The sequence below is a fragment of the Syngnathus floridae genome, chromosome 13 (genome assembly GCF_059516105.1).
Source record: "Syngnathus floridae isolate MCC-2025c chromosome 13, RoL_Sflo_1.0, whole genome shotgun sequence".
NCBI lineage: Eukaryota > Metazoa > Chordata > Actinopteri > Syngnathiformes > Syngnathidae > Syngnathus > Syngnathus floridae.
In genome coordinates, this window is record NC_142425.1 from 12,604,651 (window position 1) to 12,619,046 (window position 14,396).

The following is a 14,396-nucleotide window of genomic DNA, read 5'->3' on the forward strand; positions in this document are numbered from 1 at the left end:
ATCAACCGCCACTCAGAGACAGTCGTAAATCGTTATCTGATATTCAGATTTAAGTGAATATTATGATATACTGCACATTCGGGATATTTTTGACTACTTTGAAAATACTTTATAACCGAACACATTGATTAAATGAATATGGGGTGGTAGCAACGGAGCGACTGCGTTACTAATTTCATCAAACCTGGCAACCCGATAAGAGCAGCGTCTTCTGGTGTCCTCACCGCTTTCGCTTTACGAGCAGATGATTGAATGAGACGCAATAAAACCATCCTCGGGACAACTTGACATCACTTGACAAGGTGAGAGATGATGATGATCACCGAAATCTTTTAAATTGTGAACATATTCTACGGCTATTCCATGGCTGTAATTATGCTAGCAGGTATAAGTAGAACTCGCGGCACGTCAGCAACTGTAGCGACCGGTGAAACTCGTTTAAAATATGACGTTTTTCGCTAATTGCCTCTTTTAAATCATATCTTGGCTTTGTCTTCTAAATAGAACAATTCTGAAAGAAATTATTTGTTTCAGTTTCACTATGGGTCATCATCAACGACTGTTCATGACACGTTTGATAAAAATGAAAAAAACACGTATTTTAAATTTATTTATGATGTAAACACGTTTTTAATGTTAATTTATGTTGACTCGTCGTTAAAATAATTGTTTCCTTTTATATTTTAATTTTTAGTGATGTTTTGCCTCAACTTCCTCCCCTAAATGCATCTTGAACGGGGCGCGCTCGGATTACGTAACAGCTACGCACGCACGTTTACAGTCGCCATATTGGAGCAGTAAATATCGGGTTTTCTTATCGGGGTTCAACCATCGCCCCCCGTTTTATCGAGGTTTTATTTTCAGTGCAGTGAAATTAAAGTTCCATATTGAAATAATAGAAATGACTCCAAAACAAAAATGTTTGTAATCTGTTTTAATTCAAATATCTCTTAATGACTTCATCTTTTTTTGCATCCATCACTGGATGGATACTGAAAAATGAAGATGTCCAATCAATCCAATGGCGACACATTCCCAGGACACGGAAGAGAGTTCAGTCACGCTGAAAAGAGCCACGACAGGTAGGACTGTCAAAATGGCGACATGAGTCAACCATAATGCTTATCCTAATTATCATAGAATATACATGGACTACAATGCTACGACGCCGGTGGGACCTGAAGTGATCCAGGCCACATACGAGGCCATGCGGGACGCCTGGGGAAACCCGAGCAGCAGCTATGTTGCAGGTGAGGCTACTTTCCCCGAGTATTTATTTTTATTGGAACAATTTCAAACTGTTTAGCTGAAGAACATTCAGGACTTCTACAAATTTAGGCAAGAAAGCGCAGGCCATCATTGGTCAGTCCAGGGAGAACGTGGCGAGAATGGTTGGAGGCAACTCTGAGGACATCATTTTCACTTCGGGTGGAACTGAGGTCATATCAATAAATTCCCTTCTGACATCTGAAAAAATCAAGTGATAAAAATCAAACCTCGTTCCAGGCCAACAACATGGTGCTGCACACCGCCATTAAGCATTTCTGGTGCCAAGAGGGAGAAACTGGAATCCTTCCGCACATCATTACCTCCAATGTGGAGCACGACTCTGTTAAACTGGTGGCCGAGCATCTGAAGAAGGAAGGGAAAGCAGGTATGAGGATAGCAACAATGAAATAGAATTTGTCGTTTCAAAACTAAACTGCTCTTGGATTAAAGGGGAAATGGATTCCACCATTTTCACTTTTGATTTTTTTTTTTTTCATTACAATTAAGAGACTTTTTATTTGCAGAGTTGACCTTTGTGCCGGTTTCCAAGGAGACGGGTCGCGTGGAGGCAGACGACGTGGTTGCGGCCCTGCGCCCCAATACCTGCCTGGTGTCCATCATGCTGGCCAACAATGAGACGGGCATCATCATGGTAACACTAATGACACAAAAAAAGCCTTAAGAACCCATGTCCAAAAATACACAGGAGGTCGGCCATTTTGCTTTCAAGCAGCATTCCAAGAATCAAATGTCGTAGCTAAGTGATTGTTTCTTTTTGTGTGTCAGCCCATCCGCGAGATCTCGCAGCGCATCCGGTCAGTGAAGCAACACGACGAGCGTGTGCGTGTCCTCATCCACACGGACGCCGCTCAAGCCCTGGGGAAGATCCCAGTGGACGTCAAGGACCTGGGTGTTGATTTCCTCACCATTGTGGGGCATAAGGTGGGCAGCGTTTCTCATAAAGGCAGCTGATAATCAGTTTTGATTTGATGATTATGATTTTTTTTTAATAGTTTTACGGGCCCCGCATCGGTGCGCTGTTTGTAAACGGCCTCGGGGTGAAAACGCCACTCTTTCCCATGTTGTTCGGTGGAGGGCAGGAGAGGAACTTTCGACCTGGGTTTGTCATTTTTTAACTTATTTTTTCAATAAAATAGCCAAAACAAAAAATTAATACAGGAGAACTGTGATGCCTTTACTTTGTTTTCAAATATCAGTTCTTAAATAACTACTGCAACATCAAAGTATATATATTTTTTTTGCACTGAGTGGTAAACTAACTTTTCTGTTTTTGTAACATGGCAGCACAGAAAACACACCAATGATTGCTGGACTGGGAAAGGTATGTTTTAAGGAATAATATGAATCATGATAATATTAAAAACAGTTCTGCCAACTTATTTTTTTTATCTTCAGTATTGTTCATTCACTGCTGATATCCAAACAAAGGATTTTTAACGATTGGCATATTTTCTTCAATTATGTGTATTATTTTTTTTCTATGCGACAATCTTGATATTTCTTATTACATGATTTTATATTTGTTACTTTTTTTTTATGTCTTCTAGGCTGCCGAATTGGTGACAGCTCGCCTCTCAGACGACGAGACTCACATGCTGGATGTAAGGGAGTACCTGGAGGAACGCCTCAAGGTTAGTTTGAATACTAAATTCCGAGTTGCTTTTAGAATGAGCAAACCATGATTACATTGAAAAAGTTTTGCCCCAAGTTCATTTGATTTGTGTGTGTTTACAGGTCGCTTTCAAAGACAAGCTGCACTTCAACAGCCATTTCCACGGTTCCGATCGTCTGCCTAACACTTGTAACGTGTCCATCCTGGGTCCAAGCTTACAAGGTGTCCTATTGCTCGCCTCCTGAGCTGCGTGGAAACAAAACAAAAAAATGGACCAGTCTCGTTCTGCCTCAGGCTGGCGAGTTTTGTCCCACTGTAAGAAGTTGCTGGCCAGCGTGGGCGCCGCCTGCCACTCGGACCACGGAGACAGGTGACGTAGCTTTGTGGCTAGGCTAGTGAACAACTGGGAAATGTTTGCAATTTTCAAGACTCAATTAGAGGCCAACATTTTTTTTTCCAGGCCTTCCCCCATCCTCTTGAGCTGCGGCGTGGCCCCCGAGGTGGCGTCCAACGCCCTACGGCTGAGCGTGGGCCGCAGGACCAGCAGACAGGACGTGGACGTTGTCGTGGAAGACCTCCAGGAGGCCGTCAAGCGACTGGAGCGCGGCCAATAAAGCCTCGTGATCACAGGCAGGCAATCCGCAATGACTCTTGAATCAGCTCTATAGAAACAAAATCGTTTTATGGCAATGGAATAACAAGTCGTTCAATAAATACTGTGCAATAAAACTGTTTATGAAAATGCGTATCATTGTCCTGCCACGGGTCAGCATGCGGTCAATCTTTCGTTACCTTTTCGAGCGGCTGGCTCGACTCCCCTCTGCACTCACGCCGGCCAGCTGGCTGCTTCTCAGGTGTCACTTTTCCAGCAAGGTAGGCGGAGACGATGACAACGTTTACCCTACGAGAAGCTCCACGGTTCCCATAACTAACCATGGTTCTCCACCAGGCCATCCGAGCGGCCCGGGCGGGCGACGTGGACGCCCTTCGGGAGTTGGCGACGCGTGGTCTTCTCTCGCACGCCGTGGACACTCAAGGCGCCGGACCCGTACACCACGCCGCTCGTTGCGGCCGCTTGGAGTGCCTCCGTTTTTTGGTGAGTGAGCACGGCCTGCCGGCGGACGCCCGGGCCGCCAACGGGGCCACGCCGGCTCACGACGCGGCAGCCACGGGACACGTGAGGGAGCTGAGGTGGCTGCTGGATGAGGCGGGATGCAACGTTGGGGTGAGCTACGATACGTAGAAGTACCTCGTGTGGTCTAGTTTTACATCTAGTCATATTTTTTTAATTCGTGTAGGACCGGGATGCCGCCGGAGCCACAGCCCTTCACCTGGCCGCCCGCTTCGGCTGCGTGGAGGCGGTCCGCTGGCTGCTGTCCGTCGGCGGCTCCACGTTGGAAGAAGCGGAAACCGAGTGCGGCGCCGTGGCAGCTCACTACGCCGCTTTCAACGGAGACCTCGGCTGCGTGGAGCTGCTCGTTGGCCACGCGCCGCAGTCAGCATCAATTTTGGAAAACTGCTACGACGTGAATGCAACATCTGTGTCATCCTTTCAGGTGCGTGAGCCGGCAGATGTCTACAGGCACCACACCGCTCTACTTGGCGTGCCAGGAGGGTCACGTGACCGTGGCCGAGTACCTGGTAGAGCGTTGCGGTGCAGATGTGCACGTGAGAGCGCACGACGGAATGAGCTGCCTGCACGCCGCCGCACACACGGGCCACGTCCACGTGGTGGCCTGGCTGGTGGGTAGAAGTCGAGGTAACATCCCACGTTCAAGATATCAACCTCCTTCCATTTGATTTGACATGCCAGTTGAGCCACACCAGCGTGGAGCCATCCTGCCAGGACCGGGATGGTGCCACTGCGCTGCACTTTGCCGCCAGCAGGGGGCACGCTTGCGTCTTGGAGCGGCTGCTTTGTGCCGGGGCAAAGATCTTGAAGGATTTGTGGGGTGGGACGCCGCTGCACGATGCTGCTGAGAATGGAGAGATCGAGGTTGGCCTCTACCCTTGTGCCCTTTTCAAATCTATGACCCAAATAATTTGGTACTAAATGTGGCAACACAGAAAAGAAGCATAAAAGATAGTAAACTGGAAAACACAGCTAAAATGCTCAGCTCTTCCACAAAAGCCTGAGGAGGGCACAATTGCTAATTAAAGAAAAAGAAAATAGTAGCTGTAAATCATTTTTGCATATTTCAGTGCTGCGAACGGCTGCTGGCCAGCCAAGCCGACCCATCTGACAGAGATCTGGACGGGTTCACCCCTGCCCAGCTGGCCCACTACAACGGACACCAGCAATGCGCCAGATACCTGCGAGCGAACCAGAAACACGTAAGTTCTCTCAGCTTCAGCGCTGACCATCTGCTTCTTGGTGTGGTCGGCGGTGGCGGGGAGGGAGGGAGGGAGGGAGGAAGGGAGGCTTGTGGGGTAAAAGCAAAACATCTGGAAGCATCTCGCATCATTTTCTCCATTTGTGACACTGAGGTCACTCAGCTTTGTTGGCTGGGAAATGAAAGCGCTGGTGTTGCCTACAATTTCAACCAAGGAGGACTTTTGTTTCGGGGCTTCCATTGTGTCCCTGAACAACATTTCCAAACAGTTTTCTGTTTGCAAAAACAGCAAGTGCCCAAACTTTTTTTTGCTTGACTTGCGTTCAAAAATGTGAGAAATGGGCGTTGTGCGGTGGCTGTGAACTCATCTCGCTTCTCAGCAAACAGAAGTTTGGCAGATAGTGAACAATTCATTTTTTAAAAAAAAAAGAAGCTTCAAAGTGTTGAATGCCATTGCTAGTTGAAATTTTTGGCATTTACATAGAAAATTAAGAACATAACCCAAGTTTAGAGAAGATCAAATAAAGTTCACGGATACTCGAAAGGTGCATTTTAGATTGATCCAGAATTTTTTACCCAAAATATCCCTTTATCTTTTCGTGATCAAAGAGCAAATTTATGTGGTAAAAAGTAAGGATCAAGGGATCCGGGAATTCATTGCAACCACACGCAGCAATTCCAATGTCCTTTTTATAATGGTCTTGAATAATAAACAAAGAAAAGTACAAAAAAGTTTAAAAGCCCAGTCAGTTTGCGCCGCCGCGTCTCGGTGATTTACGCCCCCGCCCCCCCCGAAATGCGATCAAAGGGCGGCGTAGTAATCAGGGAATGCTGTCCGCAGACAGACCTTAAAGCCTCCCAGGTGTCTCGGCGGACCACCCGCACCACCAACGGGAGCCGGCGATACGTTAAGAAGAAGCAGCGCTGCCTGCAATTGCTCATCGAGATCCGTGCCTCGCCACCCCCAGAACAATGGCGGGGTAATTAGCGCCGGACGAGGGCTCCTATCAGCTTTCCCCCCCCGCTCCTCTCAGGTGGAAGGCCCCAAATAAACTGAAGCGAGCTGTGTTACGAGATCCACGGGGCTCTGGTTTCACGCTTTTCACCGCCTGGAACCGGCAACTTAATCCAACTAAGGAGCAAGATTCGGGGAAGACTTTGGAGTTGGAGCCTCCTATTACTGAAGATCACCTGAGCTTTAATTACATCTCTCCAGGTGTCTTCGGGCTCTTTACCTTGCGTGAAAGAGGGCTGGTTTATTTGTCGCCTAGACGGGCTGCGGTTGAAAGCAGGAAGTGAACTGAGCAATGAATGGCCACTAGAGGGCGCAGTTGATTCAGGCCCAATGAGTTTGCCAACTTCCTGTCAATACATCTGCTCATTTAGGTAAAAAAGTTGATTGGTGGCAAAGTTAGAAATTTGATTGAATGTAAATAATTTGGCTGAAATATCTGACAAAAGCAGTTTGCTGCCTAGACGGGTAGCTGGAGAAGTCTCTCGTGCTGAATTTGATATCGGCCGAATCGGTAAATAAGAAAGTCAAGCAATGGAGACAGAATGAATTGGGAGCAGCCAACCACAAGTGTTACAGACCCGACTAGTTGGTGGCTTGTTGTTGTTGTTGTTGAAGCATCCAGGCTTGACGGTGTCATTTGTCTTTCCACTCCCGTCAAGTCCTCTCTAACAGAGCGCCGGTGGAAAAAAAAACAAATCAGGAGGATGGATAAAATATCTCTTTTCGAAAGCTTCCGTTGATACCCGCTCCGTGCCAGCGCTCCTTTCGCATTAGCTACATTAGCGGCCACCCAATCCTTCCCCACCTTCAATTATTCACGCCGTCCTCCACCGGCTTTATTGTTGACGGGCCCTCGGCCACAACGCAGACGGCGCCGGTGTTGAAGCAGCCGTGCCGCTGCCGCATCTTCAACGAGCAGCGATGCTGAACCGCTGACATCAAGGTCGGTCCATTTTTTCTCCATGTCGTGCTCTCCTAACCTCTTTAAGCGTATTGAAACACAACTTATGGAGCAACTCATGTCGACAGATCATTTCGCATGTATTCTTTATCCTCTGCAAAGAGGTCAGGGTTCACTGTAGTGGTTCACATAGTTGTCATTTGCACTCAATGCCCCCTTGTGATTGATCCAGAGCAATGGACTACCGGGAAAGCCGAGGTTGCGAACTCCCGATGTGTCGTGATCGGGGTCTTTGATAGCGTGCGTGAGTGCGTGCGTGCGTGCGGAGCAGCTGAGAGGTGGCGTTGATGAAAACCAAATGCTGGCTGCCACTGGGTCCAATTAAAGGCTCGCACAGAGACGTTGAACTGTTACGAGAAGGGTCACCCAGGAAGCACCACCTCCTCCTCTTCCTCTTCTTCCTCCTCCCTTCTTCTTCTTGTTTATCTCTTGGGGATTGCGCAACTTCGGGGAAGCCGTAGCCCCGCGTGAGAGGAAGCGGCGGGGAACAGCCCCCTCGATTTTTGGACTTTGATGTGGCGTCGCCGATGCACTCGCAAGGCGGAATGTGATACGGCGGAGCACATGAGGACATTGTGAATTTTTCAACACAACCGCCATGCATGCTTTTCCTTTAGGTCTTGTCATCTGAGAATGATTTTTTTTTCCCTTCTTGTTGTTCATTCATCATATCAAGAGTTTTGTTTGTTGTCGATGTGTCAAGATAATTAAAAGCAAAAACGACATGCATTTTGTTAGGGAGTTTCCTCTTGGTGGAGGGATGAAGAAAGTTTTTTTTGAAGTGCCTGTAAAGTGAAAATAAATACAATATGTCTTGTAAATTTGACACATGACTGAGAAGAGTGTTTACAACGAGGCCAAATTGAATGATTTAAACAAAAGCACGTATATAAAACGATTTAGTATTGTGGGAAAATCAAGCCGCTCTCTCCACTCTCAAATATATCCCGCCAGTTCTCACTTTTTCATTTATGGATAATCGAATGTTGTTTTTTCTGATACAACCAGCCCGCCGAACCATCAGCACAGGAAGACGACACAAAAACGGCCGTGACCGTCATGGACACCTTAAAGGTTGTTTGTCATCTGCAAACTTTGAAGAAACCCTCAAAATAACATCATCTCTTCTCCTCAAATCAGCAGCCCGAAACAGAGGAGATGGCGGCGGCCAGGTACCCTCTGCCTTCCAAGAGCATCGTCCCGCACATTGAGAAAATCCAAACGGCCACTTCTGGTAAGTTCAGCAAAGGTTCGGCGAATATGAGGAGCTGATGAGACAGACGCCAAAGATCATTTGCGTCTTCAGTGATTAAAGGTTTACATCAGCCAAAGAGGTCGCCACCCGACCTCCTCGCCGACAGGAAGCTCCTCGGTGACATGAAGCCCATCATGTCACTCAAGCAGTCGTCCATTTCGGGCGTTTTCACCGGACAAGCCGTGAGTCCAACCGTCTCCATTTTAGATTCCATTTACACGAGTATTTGAACTTCCCACCGCAGAGCAAGATGGTGGTGTTGCCCGCCGAGGAGGCCAACCTGGCGGACATGGACTACCTGGTGCCCAGCCACGACGAGAAGGGCCAGCCCATCGCCGAGTGGAAGCGGCAGGTGATGGTGAGGCAGCTTCAAGCTCGACTGTTGGATGAGGAGGACCAAAGTTGGAAGGTTGGAAGACCTTACAAGAGATTTAAATATTTGAAAATCATCCACTTGTCTTAACCGAGGGTTATCTGCTCAAGGAGAACGGTCGGAGCTTGTCCAAAGTCAACTGGCGCTACTCGCAGGCCCACAACGCCATCCTGGGCCCGTCGGGCGAGCTCCTGACCGAGCACGACCTGGTTTACCTGGAGCAGCAGATCGCCAGCGTGACTCTCCGCCGCCACGCCGGCGAGGGCTACGAGCTGGAGCTGGCGCGGCTGGCCGACGAGCTGCGCCACATCCTGCCGGCGCCCATCGTCAACATCAGCGCCCACGCCCGCTTCGCCGACCCGGCCGGACGTCCGCCGCTACTGCCCGGTTGGTGCGGTCGAATCTCGGGCATCGTCAAGAGCATGTCTCTCCTCATGAGCGACCTCGCCGAGCAGCCTCACTGCAAAATGCCCGACAGCCAGCTGGCCAGCGTCTTCTCGCAGGCGCCTGACCGGCAAGCCTCCACCAGGGGGCGCCGCCAGAGGATCGAGGACGAGATCCAGCGCTTCGGCGTGTCGGTGAGGACACTCAAGTCTAATTTTGAGACGCAGGACGAGCCCGTGGAGGAGGAAGAGGTCTTGACCGCAGAACCGGATTCCGAGAAGAAGCCCCCGGAAGTGGTCGAGAACACCAGCCTCAGGAAGGAGCGCATCGTGGTGCTCTTCCTGGGACACTGGAAGAAGTCAGCCTACGCCGTGACGCTCAAGAGCAAAGAGGCTGCCGAGAGGAAGAAGAGCATCGAGGAGAGCAGTCGGGACAAGATGCTGAACAGCTCCTTGGGTCACTTTTTTAAGCAGAGGAGCGCTGTCAACAAGATGCTGGGCAACTGGAGGAGGATGATCTCCAGCGTGCCTTCACGACAGATACGACGGTAGGCCCGGGAATGGTGTCATTTCCAACGAAAACAAATCCAACATTGAGACTCAGAAACTTCTTTTTGGATAATTTCTTTTAGGCTCCACAGACAGCAGACCCTCTACTCCCCGGAGCAGTTCCTCCCACGGATGGACGGCGTGGCGATGGAGTACGACAAGCTGACCCTGGACCTTTTCATGCTGGGCTACTTCCACATCCTCGAGCTGGACTTGCCGGTGGATGAGCGCAAGATGAGGCACCTGTTGTGCTTTGAGGTCTTTGACCATGTGGGCAGCTTCCCCTGGGAGCTGGTGCGCGACTTCCACAAGGCTGTCATCCAGGATATCGAAGCCGGCGACCGCGAGTGGATGGACGGCTTCGAAGATCTTAAGCTCAAGTTTTTCGGCGAGGCGACAGCCAGGTCTGAGGAGGGCAAAGCGGAGGCGGAGACTAAAGCGGAGACACGCCAGCTTCCGGAGAGTCGACCGCTCCCTAAAGTCATCGTGCAGACCCCCACCCCGGATGAGAACTCGCTCCACGCCGGGACCGACATCTCCTCGTTCAGCAACGAGGAGATATGCCAATACATCGACCGGAGCTTCGCCTTTTGGAAGGAGAAGGAAGCGGAAATTTTCGATTTTGAGTAGTTGCTTGAGTTTTTGTAATTCGCACGATACATTTGATCTCGAATTGTAGCCATCTTTCTCGAGGGCGTCATCCAAACTGAGCTCTTGCGAAACTCCTGATGGGTGATAAATTCCAGACCCACCAGCAACTTTTCTCCTCCAAAACACAAACACACTTAGTGACAAGTGCTACAATCGGAGTTACTGAAAATATTCTAAAAAAAAACGCCTAATTGTGAGATTCAAACCAAAATGGCCATGTCATTCCTTATTAATGCCACCAGATGGCGCCAAATCAATTTTTATACATTAAACATGGCTTTGGACTTTTAGCTTACTATGTTGCAATGAAAAAGCTTTTTGCTATTGAACCTGATCTAGAAGCTTGTGTGCTTACACTTAATTTAGCAGATTGTTTTTCATGGTGAAAGGAAATAAATGAGTCAAAGTGCACATAAGCTAGCTGGGCTCCTCTTATTGGTCATATGAGCTTGCCCTGCAATGTGTGTGTGTGTGTGTGTGTGTGTGTGTGATAGCAGCTGCATGTTATTTAGAATGTGACTTCAGCCTTTAGCGTCACTTGTCAGTAGGAGCCCAAAATAACCCAAAGGCAGCACAACACGGTGACTGGGCATAACGTTCCCACTTCTCTTTTCCATGTTGATCCACAAGCAAAAAGTCGAGTCCTATCGCAGGATGAGTCGCCCCGGTGAGTCTATTTCCCATTTTATTGATGTGGTTTTAATTCACATGGAGGCCTGAGTTTTTGTTTTCTTTAGTTGTGTTGACACAACCAGGTGGAGTCACATGTCGGATAAACTTATCGTAAATTGCGGGGATACTTTCTACTTAACTAATTTATAAATTGATAAGAAATGGAAACTTTGAGGAAACTGTTTGTCACCTATACTGCTAACATATAGCTAAGAGAAATTAGCATAGATGTTCTGGTAACAATCAACATAATTGTTTCATTTTCAGGTGAATGACTTGGTGCATCTGTGAGTTTCTTCTTCCTTTATTGACTTGCCGTCCAAAATGGTACGCAACGTGGACGACCTTGACTTCTGCCTGCCGTCGCACCCGCAGACCATCCTGGAGGGCCTCCGTGCCCTGTGCTCTCAGCCCAAGATGGTGGACGTAACGCTGAGCGCCGGAGGTCGTGACTTCCCGTGCCACCGCGGTGTCCTGGCCCTCTGCAGCGCCTACTTCAGCTCCATGTTCTCCGGGGATTTCACCGAGAGCATTGCGGCCCGCGTGGAGCTCCAAGAAGTGGACCCGGAAATACTGGGCTGCTTGTTGGACTTTGCCTACACGGGCAAATTGACCATCAACCAGAGTAACGTGGAGGGCCTGATCCGGACCTCCAGTAGGTTGCAGTTCCAGACGGTCCGCGCCGTGTGCACACGTTACCTCCAACACCAGATTGACGCTACCAACTGCTTGGGCATACTGGAGTTTGGAGAAATCCACGGCTGCCCTGAGGTGGTGGCCAAGTCACGGGCTTTTCTTTTAGAGAACTTTGAGGCTGTCCAGCTGAGCGAGGAGTTCCTACTCCAGGAGAAAGACCGCTTGGTCTCCTGCCTGAGCCACGATGGCCTGCAGATCCGATGCGAGCACGCCCGTGTGGAAGCCGTTCTTAGGTGGGTCGGGCACCGGCGGGAAGCTCGGTTGGACCACATGCCGGAGCTGCTGGGCCTGTGCAGACTGGAGCTGCTTGACCCGGACTACCTGAAGGGGACACTGTTGCAGGACGCTCTGGTGCAGGCCTCGGACGGCTGCAGGGAGGCCGTGGAGAAGGTCCACATAGAGGTTCGGAAATATTTACTTGAAATGAATAATAGATTTATTTATAATACACTTTGCTTTTGTAGAAAAAAAAAACTTTCCTCACATTTATTTATTTATTATTAGAAGATGCACTTGGCCCCCAAGTGCATGACTCACGTGGACGGTCAGAGTCCACAGCCCAATCTGCAGGAGGTCCTCTTCGTCATGGGGGGTCGCTCCCTGGACGACGACTCCGACGATGACTCGGACGACGAGGATGGCGAGCGAGCAAGAGCGAGAGAGAGCAGAGCTCAGCTTAAAAACTGTGCCTTCTATAACACCAAGACAAGTACAAACAATTCTCAACTCAATATTTCATCCATTTATGTGTCCTAATACTTTTGCCCATGTTTGTTGTCTTTCCAGAACAGTGGCATGAGCTCCCGAATTTCCCCAACCCCAACAAATGGGGCTTCTCCATGGTGTCGTTGAATAATGACGTCTACGTCACAGGTGAAGCGTGCGCCCATCTCGCTGTCAGCCATTTTGAGGCTCAAACAAAATGTCTCCCCCGCAGGAGGCTCTCGGGGCTCCAACACCAACACCTGGTCCACCACGGAGACATGGAAGTACATCACCAAGGAAGGACGCTGGGTCACTGTGGCGCCCATGCTCAGACCTCGCACCAATCACTCATCAGCCACGCTTAACGGAGAAATCTACGTCATTGGAGGCAAGGGAGAACTTCAGCTAACTTAAGTGTCCCAATACTTTTGACAACAAGACTGTCCCACCTCTTATTTTCAGGTACGACATTAGCACGAGTAGAAGTGGAGCGTTACGACCCGTACCACGACACGTGGACCTCCACGTGTCCCGCCGTTAAGTACATGACCAATTTCACGTGTACGGCGTGCCAGGGGAAGCTCTACGTGATTGGCTCCTGCGCCGTCAAGTACAACGCCTTAACCATGCAATGCTACAACCCCGTCATAGGTGAGGACACGTCAAAAGGTTTACTGTGTCCCAATACTTTTGTCCATTAGTGCTTATTTTTTTTGTCCTAGATAGCTGGATGAATATCTGCTCGCCATTCATCCCCAAGTACCTTTCGTCTCCTCGTTCGGTGTGCATGGAAGGAAACATCTACCTGCTGGCCGACAACACCAAGAAAGTTTACTCCTACGACCCCGACGCCAACTTGTGGCAGAAGGTGCCATTTTATTTTCTGACAGTGAAGCTCCGCTATGAAATGGCGATGATCTCAACTTGTTCTTTGGTAGATCCAGCTGCTCCACATGCTACATGAGAACGGCGGCCTGGTGTCGCTGGATGGAAGGTTGTATGTGACGGGCGGGCACTGGAAAGGGATGGAAGGCGATTACGGCGTGGAGGTGGAAGTGTACAACCGCGCTTCCGACACCTGGGAGGTGGAGGGCTTCCTGCCCAGACTCTGGTTCTACAGCGGCGTCTCCACCATTTTCCTCGACCCCACCAACTGGCCTCGGGTCTTCCCCGCCGACGCCACGTAGGTGATGTCTCATGATGTGCTGGACATGTTTGAATGCAAAAAAAACCATCTAGCTAATGTGTTAAAAAGAATTTGCGCACAATTTTACATAAAATACAAGAATTGCTATTTTTGGGAAAAAAATAACATTAGAGAAGTAAAATTTTTTGAGAAAGAAGTCACAGTTGTGAGAATAAATAAGCTTCAGTCGTACAAGAAGGTATTTTTTTTAAATGAAAAAAATGTGAGGGGGGACAGGCAAAACAATTCTTTTAAATTTTTTAAATGGTTAGGCTTTTCTTATAGTATAAACCTTTGGAAAATAAATCTCTAAAAATAAGCTTTTTGTCTTACAAGATTGCCTTTGAAAAAATATTTTTTTTTTTTATTTAATATTTTAACTTAATATTACTGACTTTGACTTTTTTGTAAAATACAATGGTACTTTTTTTCGCTTAAAATGACTTGAAAAATAACTTTTTAAATAATTCTGCCTTCTAATTCAGAAAAGACTAGATGGTGCTTTTTGATAAACCACGCGTTTATTCTCATCTGACTGTGATTTTATTCTGGTTGTGTACTTATGTTTTGATTGAGGAATAAAATAATAAAATGGCATCACCTGGTATTGTGATCATTAACCCTTGAGGAATCCAGTCCTCGCTGAGGCTACCAGGGAAATAGTCAAACAACACTCAGTTTCCTTGGCAACGACCCCCACCCAGGACTTGTGTGT

The 14,396-nt window shown here is 48.4% G+C and overlaps 3 protein-coding genes across 6 annotated transcripts; all 3 read left to right on the forward strand.

Annotated features, from left to right (window-relative positions):
• The first annotated feature begins 137 nt into the window (after positions 1-137).
• Positions 138-3,648, forward strand: scly (selenocysteine lyase). The gene is made up of 13 exons (XM_088394796.1): positions 138-302; positions 1,006-1,082; positions 1,141-1,250; positions 1,339-1,439; positions 1,507-1,654; positions 1,794-1,921; positions 2,056-2,211; positions 2,283-2,389; positions 2,575-2,611; positions 2,838-2,921; positions 3,025-3,124; positions 3,197-3,272; positions 3,363-3,648. Exons 2-13 carry the CDS (start codon positions 1,006-1,008, stop codon positions 3,514-3,516), a joined length of 1,278 nt encoding a protein of 425 aa, XP_088250922.1. The 5' UTR covers positions 138-302; the 3' UTR covers positions 3,517-3,648.
• A 24-nt stretch (positions 3,649-3,672) lies between these two features.
• On the forward strand, positions 3,673-10,826 carry espnla (espin like a). Of its 3 annotated transcripts, XM_088394793.1 has the most exons (12): positions 3,673-3,775; positions 3,852-4,127; positions 4,201-4,397; positions 4,459-4,645; positions 4,716-4,898; positions 5,105-5,236; positions 8,220-8,285; positions 8,352-8,445; positions 8,518-8,648; positions 8,711-8,875; positions 8,950-9,770; positions 9,855-10,826. In XM_088394793.1, exons 1-12 carry the CDS (start codon positions 3,674-3,676, stop codon positions 10,399-10,401), a joined length of 2,901 nt encoding a protein of 966 aa, XP_088250919.1. In that variant the 5' UTR covers position 3,673; the 3' UTR covers positions 10,402-10,826. The 3 variants fall into 3 exon arrangements, with proteins under 3 accessions (XP_088250919.1, XP_088250920.1, XP_088250921.1); XM_088394794.1 differs by lacking the exon at positions 8,220-8,285; XM_088394795.1 differs by lacking the exon at positions 3,673-3,775 and having other exon boundaries at positions 3,837-4,127.
• A 70-nt stretch (positions 10,827-10,896) lies between these two features.
• On the forward strand, positions 10,897-14,268 carry klhl30 (kelch-like family member 30). 2 transcript variants are annotated; one of them, XM_088393171.1, is made up of 9 exons: positions 10,897-11,089; positions 11,362-11,381; positions 11,470-12,192; positions 12,295-12,499; positions 12,577-12,663; positions 12,728-12,883; positions 12,958-13,146; positions 13,218-13,363; positions 13,434-14,268. In XM_088393171.1, exons 3-9 carry the CDS (start codon positions 11,512-11,514, stop codon positions 13,680-13,682), a joined length of 1,713 nt encoding a protein of 570 aa, XP_088249297.1. In that variant the 5' UTR covers positions 10,897-11,089; positions 11,362-11,381; positions 11,470-11,511; the 3' UTR covers positions 13,683-14,268. The 2 variants fall into 2 exon arrangements, with proteins under 2 accessions (XP_088249297.1, XP_088249296.1); XM_088393170.1 differs by having other exon boundaries at positions 11,362-12,192.
• Positions 14,269-14,396: the final 128 nt, after the last annotated feature.